The sequence below is a fragment of the Budorcas taxicolor genome, chromosome 5, assembly GCF_023091745.1.
Source record: "Budorcas taxicolor isolate Tak-1 chromosome 5, Takin1.1, whole genome shotgun sequence".
NCBI classification, from domain to species: Eukaryota; Metazoa; Chordata; class Mammalia; order Artiodactyla; family Bovidae; genus Budorcas; species Budorcas taxicolor.
The window spans coordinates 113,798,205-113,816,477 of NC_068914.1; the positions used below are offsets into that span (position 1 = coordinate 113,798,205).

An 18,273-nucleotide genomic window follows, 5' to 3' on the forward strand; every position below is an offset into this window, starting at 1 on the left:
ATGCTTGGCTTGTTTCTGGGATTGGGTTAGGAGCCATCTGCTTCTCTTGCCTTCCACAGCCTCGTCGCCAGCCCCCTCCCCATGTCTCCAGATACCATCCCCACTCTAAGAACAAATAACACAGCAGCCAAGCTGCTGAAAATAAGCAGAGTCACATGATCTGGAGGCAGCCCCCAGCAGAAAACAGGCAAATATTGTCAAATGCCTTCCGCCAAACACTTTCCAGCATCCTCGGTCATGAGGTTAGTCAAGCCCAACCCACTGGGGATAGTGAGCCCTGCTGGAATCCTGGCCACACAATAACCTCTATTCACAAGGAGGATTTCGGCCGGGGAAGCAGCCCGTTCCACTGTCCCGGCCGGCTTGCGGCCAGCACATGTCCTCCTCCCTCTCACACACCTCCCCTGTGGCCGGTGTCACTTGAAGCTTCTCTGTGCTGTCAGAATGGAGACACTTTCTCATCTGCAGCTTCCGGGGAAAGGAAGGCCCTTCCCCAAGGAGGGGAATGGAAGACCACGCTGTCACTTGCGTGGGAGACATTTTCCTTTCTTTTGAAAAATAATAATTAGGCTTGATTGATTGCTAGGCTTTCAATATCTCAAATCAATATGAAACAAGATAAATTTGGTGTTTCTCTTTAAAATGTCTTCAGAGGCCAGAGATAGAAAATCAGACTGGATACTATTCCAATACTTTGGCCACCTGATGCAAAGAGCTGACTCATTGAAAAAGACCCTGATGCTGGGAAAGATTGAGGGAAGGAGGAGAAGGGGACATCAGAGGATGAGGTTGGATGGCATCACTGACTCAATGGACATGAGTTTGAGCAAGCTCTGGGAGATGGTGAAGGTTAGTGAAACCTGGTGTGCAGCAGTCCATGGGGTCACAAAGAGTCGAACACAACTAAGCAACTGAACAACAACGAAGCATAACCTTATTTGCTTCCATAGTATAAGTTAGACCACCTCTTTCCAGAAAGAGAGGCTAAACATTCTTAGTTGTGAATGTAACCAGAAGTGATAGATAATGGCAGCATCTAGCCCATGTGACTTAGTCCTGCTAGAAACCTTCACCTAGAGATGGAGAAAGATAAACAGAACAACATGAAGGGTATAAACATCTCAGAGAATGAGATGCTACATTGTAGAGCTGGGTTCTTACTTTTAGAAAATATTTTATGCTGTGGGTAAAGGTATAAAATGGTAAAGCCTTTTGAGTGGGCAATTTTGCAATCCCGCAAATTAAAAACATGTTGATATATGTGTCCACGCCTGGATACTGACATGGAGAGACACTTCCCCAGGTGTGCAAGGGAGCACATATGATGTTCTCTGCAGTCCTATTTGTAATGTGAGGTGGAGTTGAGTAGACAGGGACTAGATGGAAAGGGAAGATTGAAAAGGGTGGTTTATGGTAGAGGATGGTGCCAAAATCTTATCTGCTGCCAGTCGGGGCCACTAGCACTCTGACTGCCAAACCCTAGCCTAGGCCCCAACAGATGGGTTAGCAACAACACCGAACTTGCGACACTCTCCTATTACACTGCCTAGTTTCTGTAAAAAAAAAAAAAAAAAAAGACTTGATTAATCAAAAAAGGAACAGAACAATTTTGATGCCAAACCATGGCTAATGCCAGGCCTTTCTGGAATACCAGTTTGGTAGCTTGTAGGAGAGAAACAAGATTTGGATTAGATTACTCCAGATTCCGGTCCACTTGAGTCATTACAATGGCAGAAATAAATCCCTGATTCAATCCATGGCTGAGCACTGACCAAACTAAACAGGTTGAGCCAACACCTGTGATGTGCCAGGCTTGCCCCAGCTGATGTCACCAACCGAGCTCCTTGGATCCCATGAATACTTGTAGAGAAGGCCGGACTGTTACCCCTCTTTGAAGAGGAGGAAAACAAGGCAGAGGTTCCCAGTCTCACTCTACCCAAGTCGGGGAAATGCCTAACTCCTAAGAAGACCCTCAACCAAGGGGAGGCGGGGCCAGTCGAGGTCCCGGGAGAAATACCAGGGGCCCACCTGAACTCATATTTGTCTGAAGACAGTTTAAATGTTAGTCATTCAGTCATGTCTGACTCTTTGCAACCCCATGGACTGGAGCCCACCAGGTTCTTCTGTTCATGGGATTTTTCTAGGCAAGAATGCTGGAATGGGTTGCCGTTTCCTTCTCCAAGGGATCTTCCCAACCCAGGGATCAAACTCAGGTTTCCTGCATTGCAGGTGATTTCTTTACCATCTGAGGCACCAGGGAGGGCCGTTTGTCTACCCAACAGCAAATCTTGGATTTAATTGTTTGTTTAATAAAATAGATTTGGTGGGTTTTTTGGTTTGTTTTGGCCTTTTGGGGAATCTGACTCAAGCCTACTCAGAGCCCACGTGAGCCACCATTTTGTACTTATTTATCATCTGGTGATCGTCCTTCCAACTCTTTGTGACCCCATGCAACGTAGTCCATGGAATTCTCCAGGCCAGAATACTGGAGTGGGTAGCCTTTCCCTTCTCCAGAAGATCTTCCAAACCCAGGTATTAAGCCCAGGTCTCTAGCATTGCAGGCAGATTCTTTACCAGCTGAGCCACAAGAAAGCTCCTTCCTCGGTGATCAATGCAAAGAAATAGAGGAAAACAATAGAACGGGAAAGACTAGAGATCTCATCAAGAAAATTAGAGATATCAAGGGACTATTTCATGAAAAGATGGGCACAATAAAGGACAGAAATTGTATGGACCTAACAGAAGCAGAAGATATTAAGAAGAGGTGGCAAGAATACACAGAAGAACTGTACAAAAAAGATCTTCATGACTCAGATAATCACAATGGTGTGATCACTCACCTAGAGCCAGACATTCTGGAATGTGAAGAGAAGTGGGCCTTAGGAAGCATCACTACAAACGATGATAGTGGAGATGATGGAATTCCAGTTGAGCTATTTCAAATCCTAAAAGATGATGCTGTGAAAGCACTGCACTCAATATGTCAGCAAATTTGGAAAACTCAGCAGTGGCCACAGGACTGGAAAAGGTCAGTTTTCATTCTAATCCCAAAGGAAGGCAATGCCAAAGAATGCTCAAACTACCACACAATTGCACTCATCTCACATGCTAGTAAAGTAATGCTCAAAATTCTCCAAGCCAGGCTTCAACAATACGTGAACCGTGAACTTCTAGATGTTCAAGCTGGTTTTGGAAAAGGCAGAGGAACCAGAGATCAAATTGCCAACATCTGCTGGATCATTGAAAAAGGAAGAGAGTTCCAGAAAAACATCTATTTCTGCTTTATTGACTATGCCAAAGCCTTTGACTGTGTGGATCACAATAAACTGTGGAAAATTCTGAAAGAGATAGGAATACCAGACCACCTGACCTGCCTCTTGAGAAACCTATATGCAGGTCAGGAAGCAACAGTTAGAACTGGACATGGAACAACAGACTGATTCCAAATAGGGAAAAGGAGTACATCAAGGCTGTATATTTTCACCCTGCTTATTTAACTTCTATGCAGAGTACATCATGAGAAACGCTGGGCTGGAAGAAGCATAAGCTGGAATCAAGACTGCCGGGAGAAATATCAATAACCTCAGATATGCAGATGACACCACCCTTATGGCAGAAAGTGAAGAAGAACTAAAGAGCCTCTTGATGAAAGTGAAAGAGGAGAGTGAAAAAGTTGGCTTAAAGCTCAACATTCAGAAAACGAAATTCATGGCATCTAGTCCCATCACTTCATGGGAAATAGATGGGGAAACAGTGGAAACAGTGACTGACTATTTTGGGAGGCTCCAAAATCATCACAGATGCTGATTGCAGCCATGAAATTAAAAGATGCTTGCTCCTTGGAAGGAAAGTTATGACCAACCTAGACAGCAGATTAAAAAATAGAGACATTACTTTGTCAACAAAGGTCTGTCTCGTCAAGTCTATGGTTTTTCCAGGAGTCATGTATGGATGTGAGAGTCGGGCTATAAAGAAAGCTGAGCACCGAAGAATTGATGCTTTTGAACTGTGGTGTTGGAGAAGACTCTTGAGAGTCCCTTAGACTGCAAGGAGATCCAACCAGTCCATCCTAAAGGAGATCAGTCCTAGGTGTTCATTGGAAGGATTGATGTTGAAGCTGAAACTCCAATACTTTGGCCACCTCATGAGAAGAGCTGAAAAGACCCTGATGCTGGGAAAGATTGAGGGCATGAAGAGAAGGAGACGACAGAGGATGAGATGGTTGTATGACATCACCGACTGAATGGACATGAGTTTGGGTAAACTCCAGGAGTTGGTGATGGACAGGGAGCCCTGGCGTGCTGAGGTTCAATGGGGTCGCAAAGAGTCGGACACTAGTGAGCAACTGAACTGAACTGAACCGATCGTCCTTCCTGGGTTCCCACCTGCCTTCTGAGACACTGTCAGCTTCCTAAAAGCAGAGGTTGGGTTTGTGTCTCCTTGTTTACTGCTGTATTCTCCAGTGCCTGGCACATAGCAGATGCTCAACAGGTAAACACTGACTCACTGAGCAGATGGATATTAGTCCCTTGCAGAATGAGAGCTTTATAAGGGTCGCCCCTGAGTTCATACTCCAAGGCAGGCTTTCTCCGAGCCTTGTGATTTGAGGCAAGTCACTTAGCCTCCCATCTCTTCCTTTATGTCCTGGGGATAATGTTACCCATTGAGGGAGTGGCAACAGCAAGTATGAGCATCTCTGGTACAGAGTACGCCCTTGAAAATATATATAAGTCAAATCTGTTAATGTAAACAGGTTTCCCTTTGACCACCCAGGTGTTGCAGTTTTTGTAAAAAGTGTTTTGAGGGACTTTCCCTGGCTGTGAGGCATGTGGGATCTTAGGTCCCTGCTGCTTCTATTGCTGCTAAGTTGCTTCAGTCGTGTCCAACTCTGTGCGACCCCAGAGACAGCAGCCCACCAGGCTCCCCCATCCCTGGGATTTTCTAGGCAAGAACACTGGAATGGGTTGCCATTTCCTTCTCCAGTGCATGAAAGTGAAGTCGCTCAGTTGTGTCCGACTCCTAGCGACCCCATGGACTGCAGCCTACCAGGCTCCTCCGTCCATGGGATTTTCCAGGCAAGAGTACTGGAGTGGGTTGCCATTGTCTTCTCTAACCAGGGATCAAACCTGCATTTGCAGGGGGTGCGGGTTTGATCCCTGGTCCGGGACCTAAGATCCCACATGCCTCAGAGCCAAAAAATAGACATAAAACAGAAACAATGTTGTAACAAACCCATTAAAGACTTTAAAAATAGTCCACATAAAAATTTTTTTTAAGTTTTTTGTTTTTTGGATCTGTGCAAAAGCTTGCTTTTCTTCCCCCCATCCTCACTCCCTTCCTCTTCCTTCCATCTGCTGTGTTACTGACCATGTTCAGGGCACAGTGCTAGGAACCTCGCTGACTAAATAGGAATGTGCTTTGGTCCCAGTCTTGAAAGAGCTTTCAGTCTAATATGTGAAGCATTACCTGAATATTCCACAATGACATAGTTACCCTCCATACCGATAGTTACCCTCCATTGAGTGATTGGCGTATACCAGCCAGAGGGCTGAGGGCTATGCATGGATTCTTGTTTTACCCTCACAGCAGCCTTGGGAGATGAGTATTGGGTACCATTCCCTTCATTTTCACAGATGAAGGAAGTGAGAGTCTGAGAGTTCAGGTAACATACCTGAGACAGTAGTGCTTGTCAGTGATGGAGGAGAATTCAAGCCCAGTGATCCCTGATGTAACACTGCTTTCTCTCAGTGAAGCTGTTTAGAGCCATGAAAAGATGGGAAGAGCTCTGGAAATCCCTAGGAGGCAGTGAGAGCTTTGGGAGCAGAGGACACATCTCCTCAAGTAAAATGCTTTCTACAGACATAACTCAGCACTCTACTTATTATCGAATGAACGAATATGTGAATTTGTCAAGGAAGAAATTCGTGTTTAGCAGATGGGGCTGTGTGGGAATTAAACATGGCTTCATGGAAGAGAAATTTCAACTGAGCATTGAAGAGTGAGGCCCAAAAGAGGGAGTCCCCTCCGGTGGTGGGAAGGCCAGGGAACGTGTATAGCAGGGTGGAGTGTGGCAAGGTGTGTTTGAGGAGAGGCAGACAGTCCAGGGGTCTGGAGAGAAGTGTCTATGTAGGGGAGTGAGGCCAGAGAAGCTGGAGATGGAGAAGTTGTTAGGGGTCAGAGAGAAGGAGCTGTGGGTGTCAAGGCAAGGAGTTTGGACTTGTATGAGAGATAGAGAGGAGCCAACTGAGTGCTTAACTAGTTTATTTTTCCCACATATTTTACAGTCGCAGATCTCTCTGATAACCTCAGTATTAAATCATGATGTTTAGCAAGTTAAAAATAAAAGAATCCTGGCGTCTTTTTGTTGTTCAGTTATTAAGTTGTGTCCAACTCTTTGTCACCCCATCTACTGCAGGACACCAGGCTTCCCTGTCCTCCGCTATCTCCCAGAGTTTGCTTAAACTCATGTCCAGTGAGTTGGTGATACCACCCAACCATGTCATCCTCTGTCATCCTGCTGTCGTTAATTTTGGTAAAATAGAAGAAAAAAGTTTCTGTCCCAGACACGTCTACAAGGACTTGAGAAGCAGAGGCTGGACTGAATGCCCATGTGCATGTACAAGAAAAATAGGTTTAAAATGAGAGCAGAGGAAGAAATTATGCTACAGGCTGAGACATCTGCTCTTCATTGTAAAGTGCTAATATGAAGCTTCCAGCACGTGCCACCAGATACTGTGTGCTGAAACTTAGTGAGGAGGCCTTTTGACAATGTATACTGCAGATAATGACTTGTGTTGGAGAGTGGATTGAGGTCATTATCCCTCCATAATAGGATAGGCTCAATTCAAATATGATCAAGTTGTTAAATAGAAGATCAGAAAATGGAAGAAGTAGAATGTTTTTGTGATCATTAAAGAAAAAAAATCCAGGTATAATGGAGTATTGTTCACCATGCCAGACTAATGATGTCCTGTAGAAGTGAGGAGGAAAAGGGGAAATTTCATCAGATACGAAGAGACATAATTAACTGCCTTTCTTTATGCCATGCCTTGGGTAGGGAAGCTGGCATTCCAATTAGCAACTTCGGTACACGCAGTTTGCGAGGAGGTTTGGGGAACAGTGTCATGATGCTATTCCTGTAGAAACTCATCAAGCATCAAAGTCGCCCTTAACGCCAATTACATCTCTTCGCTCCTAGAGCTTATTAAAATGCTTCATAGTCATAAGCCACCTAGATACCTTGAGGCGAAGAAGCTCCAGTAAGAGAAATGAAACATGGATAAGAATGTGGTTATTTTAGAAGGCTGTGGTCTTTGGCAGGTGGCTGCTTCGTTAGCTGAGCTTCTGTGAACGATGACTGACACCCATATGATTCAAACTGCTTGTCGTAGCTATGGTCTCAGTTAATGACATGTTATTTTAAACTTGATCTCATATTTAATCCTGATTCCATGAGTGACCAGATTTAGTGAGCAAACACGCCCACAAACAACAAATAGAAATTGAGGCACAGGGGTTTAGGTCTTCCCGGGTGGCTTAGAGGTAAAGAATCCCCTTGCAATGCAGGAGACCCAGGAAACAAGGGTTTGATCTCTGGGTTGGGAAGATCCCCTGGAAAAGGGAATGGCAGTCCACTCCAGTATTCTTGCCTGGAGAATCCCATAGATGGAGAAGCCTGGTATAGTCCATAGGATCGCAGAGTCAGACACGACTGAAGCAATTTAGCACAGGGGGTTAAGTAAAGTAACCAGTGAGTCGGGGAGCAGAAATTTACCTGGGAGCCCATGCCCTTGAGCACCACATTTGGAAGCATTATCCTTCCCGCCCCCCCATAACTTGCCTTGTTGGCATTTATTAATCATGAGGATGGAGCGCCCTTCCACCCATTCAGCCCAGTTAAACCTGAGGGCTTCCCAAGGTGCTCCCGCCCTCCTCACATCTGGCGGGGAATGGCAACCCACTCCAGTGTTCTTGCCTGGAGAATCCCAGGGATGGGGGAGCCTGGTGGGCTGCTATCTATGGGGTCACACAGAGTCAGACATGACTGAAGTGACTTAGCAGTGTTAGCCACTATGTGCCAGGCTTCATTAGTCCCCGTTGTCCAACCATCATGCAGGTACTAGGTGAGTTTTTCAGAGAATAAATTCCATCATGGCACTCCCATGCTTTGAAAAGTTAAGCTTCCTGTAATTTTAAAGATCATATGCTTTTTATAAGATGAATTCCAAATGGTTTAAAGCGCATGTTTGTTGAATGTGTCTATGGATTTTTCTTGCCAAAATTAATTTTAGGAAATCATTAGCAAAGATAAGCAAAAAGTGGTATTTCCCTGCTCTGGGTAGCTGGCTATGCACTGGTTATGGGCAAGGTTCCAACTGCCCAGGTTGTTCTTGTGTGTGCATTAGACTGGAAAATGTCCCACAGCACAGTGGCCAAAAGAGTTAGAGTAAAGTTTTCTAAGGAAATCCCTTAGTGGAAATCTCAATAGTCTCAGATGAAAATTATGAGACCTGATTGAGTTGTTGTCTTTATTTTTTTTTAACATTCTTTTATACTCAATCTATTGCTGGCAAATACAACACACTAAATTTTCAATTAATGCTAGTTACTGTTGTTGATTACCTTTTAAATTGAAGTATAGTTGATTTACAATATTGTGTCAGTTTCTGGTATACAGCAAAGTAATTCAGTTGGACATATATGTTTGTTTTCATATTCTTTTTTATTATAGTTGATTATAGGATATTGAATATAGTTCCCTGTAATATACAGTAAGGCCTTGTTGTTCATGTGTTTTATATATAATAGTTGGTATCTGCTAATCCCAAACTCCTAATTTATCCCTCCCCCACCCCATTTCCCCTTGGTAACCATAAAATTGTTTTCCATGCCTGTGAGTCTGTTTCTGCTTTGTGAATAAGTTCATTTGTATCATATTTTAGATTCCACATAAGTGATATGGTATTAGTCTTTTTCTGACTTACTTTACTTAGTATAATATTATAATCTCTAGGTCCATCCATGTTGCTGCAAATGGCCATTATGTCATTCTTTTTTATGGCTGAGTAGTATTCCATTGTATTTGATAACATTATTATTATTCCTACAGCATCCTAGAAACACCTGGGACTTCCTGCCTCTGAATTTTTTTTTTTCAGTTCTCTCAGTACCACTCCATTACCTTCTGAAAATAACACTATCACAGTAACTTATTTTAAAAAATATTTATTTCATTTTTTGGCTGTGCTGGGTCTTTGTTGCCACTCCCGGGCTTTCTTTAGTTGTGGCAAGTGAGGGATATTCTGTAGTTGCTGCATGAGGCGACCAGCTCAGTCATTTCGGTGGCTTCTCATGTTGCAGAGCACGGGCTCTGGGCCATGTGGGCTTCAATAGTGGTGGCCCGTGGGCTCAGTAGTTGCAGCTCAAGGGCTCCAGAGAATAGGCTCATTAGTTGTGGTGCACATTTGCCCTGTGGCAAGTGGATTTTCCTGGACCTGGGATCAAACTGGTATCCTTTGCATTGCAAGGTGGATTCTTAGCCACTGGACTATGAAGGAAGCCCTGACCCTTGAGGTTTTATTTTCTCTGTTTCATGCCCAGATGTTGGAGGTCCATGCTTGGAGCAGGTACTTAAGCAAGTCACCAAGGATACAGGCTTCCTCTTGCTTCTTGCACCCCAGTCTTTGTCCTGTGGCTTTTAACCTCAAAGTGGCTGGTCTGCATCCGGGTTCTGCTTTTGGCTTTGGGCATCTGTGAGCAGCCACTGAGGGTTCACCAGCACAGCTCCACAGTAGAGCTGGTCGCCTCTTACTGACGGCATACCCTGCCCACGGCTGGCTGCGCTCTTGCACTTGGTCCCATTCACCCTGATAGCTCAATTGGTAAAGAATCCGCCTGCAATGCAGGCAACCCCGGTTCGATTCCTAGGTTGGGAAGATCCCCTGGAGAAGGGAAAGACTACCCACTCCAGTATTCTGGCCTGGAGAATTCCATGGACTCTATAGTCCATGGGGTTGCAAAGAGTTGGACACAACTGAGCGACTTTCACTTCACCATGTGGCTGCTACTGGTATCATCTGCCCTGGTGTACTTCCTTGCCCAAAGTCTGAGGTCCTGGGTGCTCCCAGAGGACTTGATGGCAGAGGGATTGTCTCTTGAAGCAACACAATTTTCATAGTAACTCTTCAACTCTAGAGGTTGCTAACTCTTATGCCAAGCCATATTCTCCTATGTGGCATTCAAGGATTCTCCATGCTCCCACAGTTCTCTCCTTGTAGACACTGCTTCACACACCCCATTCTCCACTCAGACCAGTGTCTCCATCATCCAAAGCTTGTGCCACATTGGTCTCTTATCCGTGCTGTTCTCCTTGCCTGGAACCCCCTCCATCTACCATGGCAGAATACCACAGTGGCTCAGAGTGTGAAAAACTCTCCCGTTTACTAGCTGCATGACCATACGCAAATGAATTTCACCCTCTGAGCCTCAGTTTCCTCATCTAAAATATGAGCATAGCACTTCCATCATACGGTTATTGAGAGATAATCCATACCCAGTGCCTGGCGCCTAATAAGAGCACAACAGATGATACTGTTTTTGTTGTTGTTACAAAGATGGAACCATAATCATCTGTTCCCGTTTTCACGATAATTTCTGTTTTCCTACCTTCCTCTGTACCTGTGGTTGGGAATTTGTAGTACTTCAATATTCTTATTTCTGTGTGTTATTCTCCCTCAAATAAACTGCAAAGTAAACTAGGGCATAGATTGTGTCTTATGTCAACACAGGAGCCTACAGGAGGCAGACAGGGAACAGAAAATAGATTGAGTGTAAGAAAAATAGTGAGGAGGGAGGATTCTGGCCAACCCCAGGGTGCATGTAACTCTGGCCAATTGTTGTCATGCGGGAATATGGGCCGAATGCTGCCAGATCTCAGCCTTTTCAAAAGAAGCCAGAAATCCAGCTTCTTATGTGAAATGTCCTGAATTTTAAAAGTTGGGCCAACACTGTTCAGGCCAAACAAAGAATGTTTGTGAGACCCCACTTTGTGAAAGCTGCATTTTTCAGATGATCCCCACGAGTTTGTGCATAAGCTGGTTGTTTGGACCTTTGAACTTCACTTTTCTAGGAAGATGATACTGTGAATGGCATTTAGGGGTCCATTAAAAGGCTGATCCCCATTCACACCAGCCCCAAGGCTCAAGATAGAGCCTAATCTAATCTCTAAGTAAAACCTAATCTCTAAGTGAAACCATTTTTTCCACAGGGTGACACCCTTTGCGTTCCGATTCATGATGCTGGGGACACACAGCATGTAAGCCCTTTCAGGACAGGGCCTTTGTTTTGTTCACCACCGATTCCTTAAAGTCTAGAACACTGTCTGGCACTCAGATATATTTGTTGAGTTGAAGATGACCTGTATCTTTATCTGTCTATGCTATGTGCTGTGTTAAGTCACTTTAGTCATGTCTGACTCTTGGTGATCCATGGACTCTAGCCCACTAGGCTCCTCTGTCCATGGGGATTCTCCAGGCATGGATACTGGAGTGGTTAGCCATGCCCTCCTCCAGGGAATTTTCCCAACCCAGGGATCAAGCCCACATCTCTTATGTCTTCACTTTGGCAGGTGGGTTCTTTATCACCAGTGCCATCTAAGAAGCCCCTTTATCCACTGTCCACCATTCATCAGTTCTCCAAGTACAAACAAGGACCATCCTGTGCACCACGGCATCCCCAGCACCTGGTGGGCGATAAGAGATCAATAAATATTTGCTGAAGGAATGTATGACTAAAACAATCTATCCAACAAACATTTACTGAGCACCTGCTGTGTACCCAGAAGTCTGCTGGACTTTAAAAACGCAGAAGTGAATCAGACACCACCCCAGCCTCAAGGAATTAGGTTGCCTAGAAGGGATTGCATCAACTATTTCCTGGACCACTTCTAAAAATTGTCAGGCGTTACTCAGCGTTCCCCTTCCTGGAAGAAGGAGGAGTGGGTGAGATGACCTGGGACCGGTCGGTCAGCACAGGCGTCTTCACTCTTCCGAGCGTCCCTTGGGTTGTTTGGCTGTCTGCGTCATCCACGCACTTGGAATATGAAATGACTGAGCCAATTTTCTCTCAACCACATGTTGCAATGAGCCAAAGGACTACTGCCCTTTCAAGTGGGCACCTTGGGAGGCCGTGTCCTCATTCCTCTTCAGTTACGACAGCACTGAACCACTTCTTTGGCAAGTGCCCTCAGAGAAAGTTAGAAGCCACTTGAGGACATTTGTTTCATTGCTCTAGCATCATGCCTTATTTCTGACCCCCTAGAAAACATCATTGGGAGAAAAGGGTATTCCAGTCACTTAAGCCCTCAAACTTGGTTCCAAATGACTTGGGATTGTTTCCTAAAATTCAGTTCACCATCAAAGGAAAAATATTTTCTGTTGGTGAGTTTATTGAACAGTGTGTGCCTCATGCTCTGGTGGCAGCAGGGCCCAAAGAGAAGTCCCCAAACTGTCATGTGCCCCGGCAGTTTTGTTGAAAAAGAGGCTTAACCTTCCAGTGTGTCCATGACAAAGGAGGCTGTTTCTTTTGGATGTTCACATTCTTCTTTTTTTATTTCAATAGTGAAAACTTTTATATTTAGACTTAGCCAACTGGACTCAGTTTAGATGATCCCAATTTTGTTTTCAGTATCCAAAGTATCACAGTCAGGAGCTGGCCAAATATATGCCTTTTCCTCTCCATCAGGTCTGATCAAGGTGTGACCTCAGCCACATAAATGTCAAAGAGCTTCTTCACAGGCTGGTTTTTTTTTTTTTAACTTTTTATTTTGTACTGAAAAGTGAAAGTGTTAGTCACTCAGCGGTATCTGACTCTCTGCAACCCCATGGACTGTAGCCCTTCAGGCTCCTCTGTCCGTGGAATTCTCCAGGCAAGAATACTGGAGTGGGTTGCCATTCCCTTCTCCAGGGTATCTTCCTGACCCAGGGATTGAACCTGGGTGTTCTGCATTGCAGGCAGATTCTTCACCTTCTGAGCCACCAGGGAAGCCCCATTGGGGAATAGCAAATTAACAAACAATGTTGTGATAGTTTCCAGTGAAAGTGAAGGGACTCAGCCATACATATATGTGTATCCATTCTCCTCCCAAAGAAAGGCAATGCCAAAGAATGTTCAAACTACCACACAATTGCACTCATCTCACACGCTAGCAAAATAATGCTCAAAATTCTCCAAGTGAGGCTTCAACAGTACATGAACTGAGAACATCCAGATGTTCAAGTTGGATTTAGAAAAGGCAGAGGAATCAGAGATCAAATTGCCAACATCTATTGGATCATAGAAAAATCAAGAGAGTTTCAGAAAAACATCTATTTCTGCTTTATTGACTACACCAAAGCCTTTGACTGTGTGGATCACAACAAACTGTGGAAAATTCTTCAAGAGATGGGAATACCAGACCACCTTATCTACCTGCCTCCTGAGAAATTTGTATGCAAGGCAAGAAGCAAGTCAAGAAGGAACAGTTAGAATCAGGCATTGGACAACAGACTGGTTCCAAATTGGGAAAAGGAGTACATCAAGACTATATTGTCACATTGCTTATTTAACTTATACGCAGAGTATAACATGCGAAATGTCAGGCTGGATGAAGCACAAGCTGAAATCAAGATTTCAGGGAGAAATATCTATAACCTCAGATACGCAGATGACACCATCCTTATGGCAGAAAGCAAAGAGGAACTAAATAGCCTCTTGATGAAAGCGATAGAGGAGAGTGAAAAAGCTGGCTAAAAACTCAACATTCAAAAAACGAAGATCATGGTATCCAGTCCCATCACTTCATGGCAAATAGATGGGAAACATTGGAAACAGTGAGAGACTTTATTTTCTTGGGCTCCGAAATCACTGCAGATTGTGACTGCAGCCATGAAATTAAAAGACGCTTGCTCTTTGGAAGAAAAGCTGTGACCAACCTAGACAGTATATTAAAATCAGAGACATTATTTTGCCAACAAAGGTCCATATAGTCAAAGCTATGATTTTTCCAGTAGTCATGTATGGATGTGAGAGGTGGACTATAAAGAAAGCTGAGTGCTGTAAAATTTATGCTTTTGAGCTGTGGTGTTGGAGAAGACTCTTGAGAGTCCTTTGGACTTCTCCCTTGGAGGAGATCCAACCAGTCCATCCTAAAGGAAATCAGTTCTGAATATTCATTGGAAAGACTGATGCTGAAGCTGAAACTCCAATCCTTTGGCCACCTGATGTGAAGAACTGACTCATTGGAAAAGACCTTGATGCTGGGCAAGATTGAAGGCAGGAGGAGAAGGGAGTGACAGAGGATGAGATGGTTGGATGGCATCACCAACTCAATGGACATGAGTTTGAGCAAGCTCCAAGAATTGGTGATGGACAGGGAAGCCTGGCATGCTGCAGTCCATGGGGTCGCAGAGTCGGACATGATTTAGGACTGAACTGAACTGAACTGATTCTCCTCCAAACTCCCCTCCCAACCAGGTTGCCACATAACATTGAGCAAAGTTTCCTGTGCTAGGTCCTTGTTTATCCATTTTAAATATAGCAGGGTGTACATGTCCATCCCCAACTCCCTAACTATCCCTATCCCTCATCCTTCCCGCCGGCAACCATAAACTTGTTCTTGAAGCCTTCACAGCCTGTTTAATTTGGTGCTGGTTGCTCTTGACATTCACAGTGAACACCAATGTGCTGTTGTTTTCTGTTTTCTTCATGGCTGATTTAGTGAGGGGGAACTTGGTGATTGGATATCTATGTTTTGGTGTTTGGCTTAAAGAGGGGGGAAAAAAAACAACTGTCTAGTTTACTCTTATGTCCCCAGTATCTAGCACAAATTCTGGACATCTGAGTGTTCAAAAATGTTTTATGGAGAGGGAGAGTGGATGATAATGAAGTCCAACACCTACTAAGTGCCCACCACATGCCAAGCCCCATGCTGGTTTGTGTCACACGTTACATCTGATCAACAATCAGATGTAACAGTCTGGCAGTTACAGTTGATACCTCCAGAAAGAAACTGAGGGCTGAGGTTAAATAACTTGCCTAAGGTCATGAAGCCAGCAAGTGCCAAAGCTGGAATTTGAACCCAGGGAGAAATTCCCTGGGCTTCCCTTGGTGGCTCAGACAGTAAAGAACCTGCCCACAGTGTGGTACCCTGAACTGCTAACCTAATAGTCATTAAGAAGGTAATGGCTATGGAATCATATGATATAATCTCAGTACAGCAGGGAAGGTGAGCCTAAAGAAAACAAGCAGTTTAGCCCCCTGCTGTGGTCATAGAACCTCCCTCAGTGAGCAGGTCAGAGCCTCTCGAACTCCCAGCCTGTCGTGGGGTGTTTGTTTTCCCAGGCTGTCTCACTCCACTGCTCTCATTAGCCAAGAAGCTCCAAGATTTTGACACCTATCAGAGATGGCTACACAGTGGGTAGCTTGGGTAAACAGGGGCACCTGCAAGATTCTGTATCATTGCTTGGAGTTTGGGGGAACCTGATTCATCCAGAATGCGGTCAGGTCAATGACCCCGCAGAGGAAAGGGATTAGGAATTTGCACTGGAAAAGCGACCTGAGGTAGTACCCAAAGGGGCCAGGAGTCTGATCCTGCCAACTCCGTGCCCGACCTAAGGCAGGTTGCTTTGTCTTCCTGGGTCTCAGTTTTCACATCTGTAGTAGAAGAGTTATTTCTCAGGCCTGCCCAGCTCTGGAGAAGGACTAGAAAGAACAGGTCCTTCTTGCTTGGGTTCTCTCATCAAGCTTTTATTTCCCCAGGCTGGAGGAGAACTACGAGATTGCAGAAGGAGTGTGCATCCCTCGCAGCGCCCTCTACATGCATTACCTGGATTTTTGTGAGAAGAATGACACCCAGCCTGTTAATGCTGCCAGCTTTGGGAAGGTGAGTCCAACCTCATCCAGCTTATTCCTTTTTTCCCCCTTCTCAGTAATGGATGTGTAGTTCTTAACCGTGTTTTAAATAATTCAATTTTTTTTAGGTTACCAAAGTAAATACTTTGGTTACTTTGCCATTAAAATGTCAAACAATTGTTAACAAAGTAGTGCCAAGCCGAATGCCAAAACAGAGTAATAACAAAGATTAAAATTTTCGAACAATTCAGACATGTTGTAAAATAAAAGTGAATGTCTACCTTGAATTTCCTTAGTACTTAGTTTGCAAACAGTAACTTCTTTTCTCTGAGAGGTAGTTCTTGAACTGGAAAGTATGTTATGTGGATGTCAGTGGGACAGGCTTGGGTTAGCAACGTGAGCGACTTGGAGAAACTGTGAAGGGGCCTTGCATCATCAGCGTGGACGTCTGGGAGTCCTCAGCTGGAGGTAGTACAATTTGTACTATCACTGCAGACCCGAGTGTTCTCTATCCACTTATGATGAAAATACATTCCACACGTTTTCTGTAGTTATCTCTACAGAAAACCATTACCACTGAACATTCATATTCAGCAGGCCAAGGCAGCTGGAAGTTTAAGATTCACTCCATTGTACAGCAGAAACTAACACAACATTGTAAAGCAATTGTATTCCAATAGAAAAAAAAAAGACTCATCATGTGTTTATTTGATAGATTAAAAACCTAGATATTTTACATCCTGAAAACACTCAATTTGAGCCAATACATCTAAACTCTTTCTCCTTTTATTAGCTTCTTTTTTTACCATGTATAATTTTTTTTTTTTTTTTCTGCATCTGCCAACAAAAAAACAGTCTTGTCCTGCACCATTATTCCTTACCAGTGTTCTGAGTGTAAGTGTAGTGGACTGAAACAACAGGAAGATGTTTAAGTTTCAGAAATTTCCTTTTCAGATCCCCAACAGATATATCATGAGCAAGAAAAAAAAAAAAGCAGAGCAATGTTAGGCATAGCAACCACCCCGGAGAGTCTGAAACCAAGTGGCCGAGAACTGGCTTCACTCAAAAAATGTGAAGATGCTCGGTGGTGATTTAGGGAGGGAAAAATGTTTGTGTGATGGGTTAATGCTGGTTCTCCAAAGTGAAAAGAACTTTAAAAAACAAAAGTCAATGAAGAAACAACTTTTGCCAGTTCATTTATTCATTTGGGCAGTATTGACTGAGACACGCTGTGTGGCAAGCATTATGGCAGGCAGTGGGACTTAAAGGGAACCCGATCTGGGTCCCCCTGTGGAAAGGCTTGCAGACTAGGGAGGGGCAGTGTGAGCCCTCGGCAGTGGGAGAAGGAAGAATCCAGATGGAGGGCATTCCTGTTCTGTGGTCCTGCAACATTTTCTCGTATTCACACGCACCCTGAATGACTGTGATGGAGAGTCCAGATAAAGCCTCTCAGATAGGAAGACAGGGTGGGTGAACCAAATGACCAAGAATCCCAGCTCTCCTGGATTTATCACATTACCTTTCTGAGCCTCAGTCCTGTCAGCTCTGAAATGGGAATTAACCCCTGCATTCTTCCCAGGGATGTTGCAAGATACACAGGAGAGAATGGCAGTGGCTGATACAGCCTACTGTGCTATCAGTCAGCTGGTTGCTCAGATATTTAGTAACACCTACCATGTGCATTACAACTGTCGTTCTTATGAATTCTCCATGAGATGCTTGTGCACAGATACAAATAGCCATTGGTTAGCTTAGGTTCTGAAACAAAACAAACCAAAAAAATTCACCATTTCTAGAAACTCCAATTTGCCTGTGTAAGGACCTTCTATTCCTTTTTCTCTCAAATCTGTTGTCAGCTCAGGGTTTCCTTGACCTTGTGATCTAGGTAAAATCAATTTATCTCTGACCCCTTCCTCCTAGCACCTCCTAGACCCCCTCTGCCTATCATTCCAAGTCTTAAATCTGCCCCCAGGATTTCAACAAGTCCCAGGGTGTTTGCATCCTTCAGTTCAGTTCAGTTTAGTCACTCAGTCGTGTCCAACTCTTCACGACCCCATGGACTCCAGCACACCAGGCCTCCCTGTCCACCACCAACTCCCAGAGTTTACTCAAACTCATCTCCATTGAGTCGGTGATGCCATCCAACCATCTCATCCTCTGTCGTCCCCTTCTCCTCCTGCCCTCAGTCTTTCCCAGTATCAGGGTCTTTTTCAAATGAGTCAGTTCTTCCCATCAGGTGGTCAAAGTATTGGAGTTTCAGCTTCAGCATCATTCCTTCCAAAGAATATTCAGGACTGATTTCCTTTAGAATGGACTTGTTAGATCTCCTTGCAGTGCAAGGGACTCTCAAGAGTCTTCTCCAACACCACAGTTCAAAAGCATCAA

At 44.3% G+C, this 18,273-nt stretch overlaps 1 protein-coding gene across 1 annotated transcript in view; it reads left to right on the top strand.

Moving 5' to 3' along the window:
• The window catches only part of RFX4 (regulatory factor X4), a 152,285-nt gene that overhangs the window by 32,819 nt on the left and 101,193 nt on the right, over nucleotides 1-18,273 (top strand). The window contains exon 4 of the mRNA XM_052640515.1: nucleotides 15,796-15,919. Coding sequence (XP_052496475.1) covers nucleotides 15,796-15,919 — 124 coding nt within the window. The remainder of the gene's footprint in view (nucleotides 1-15,795; nucleotides 15,920-18,273) is intronic.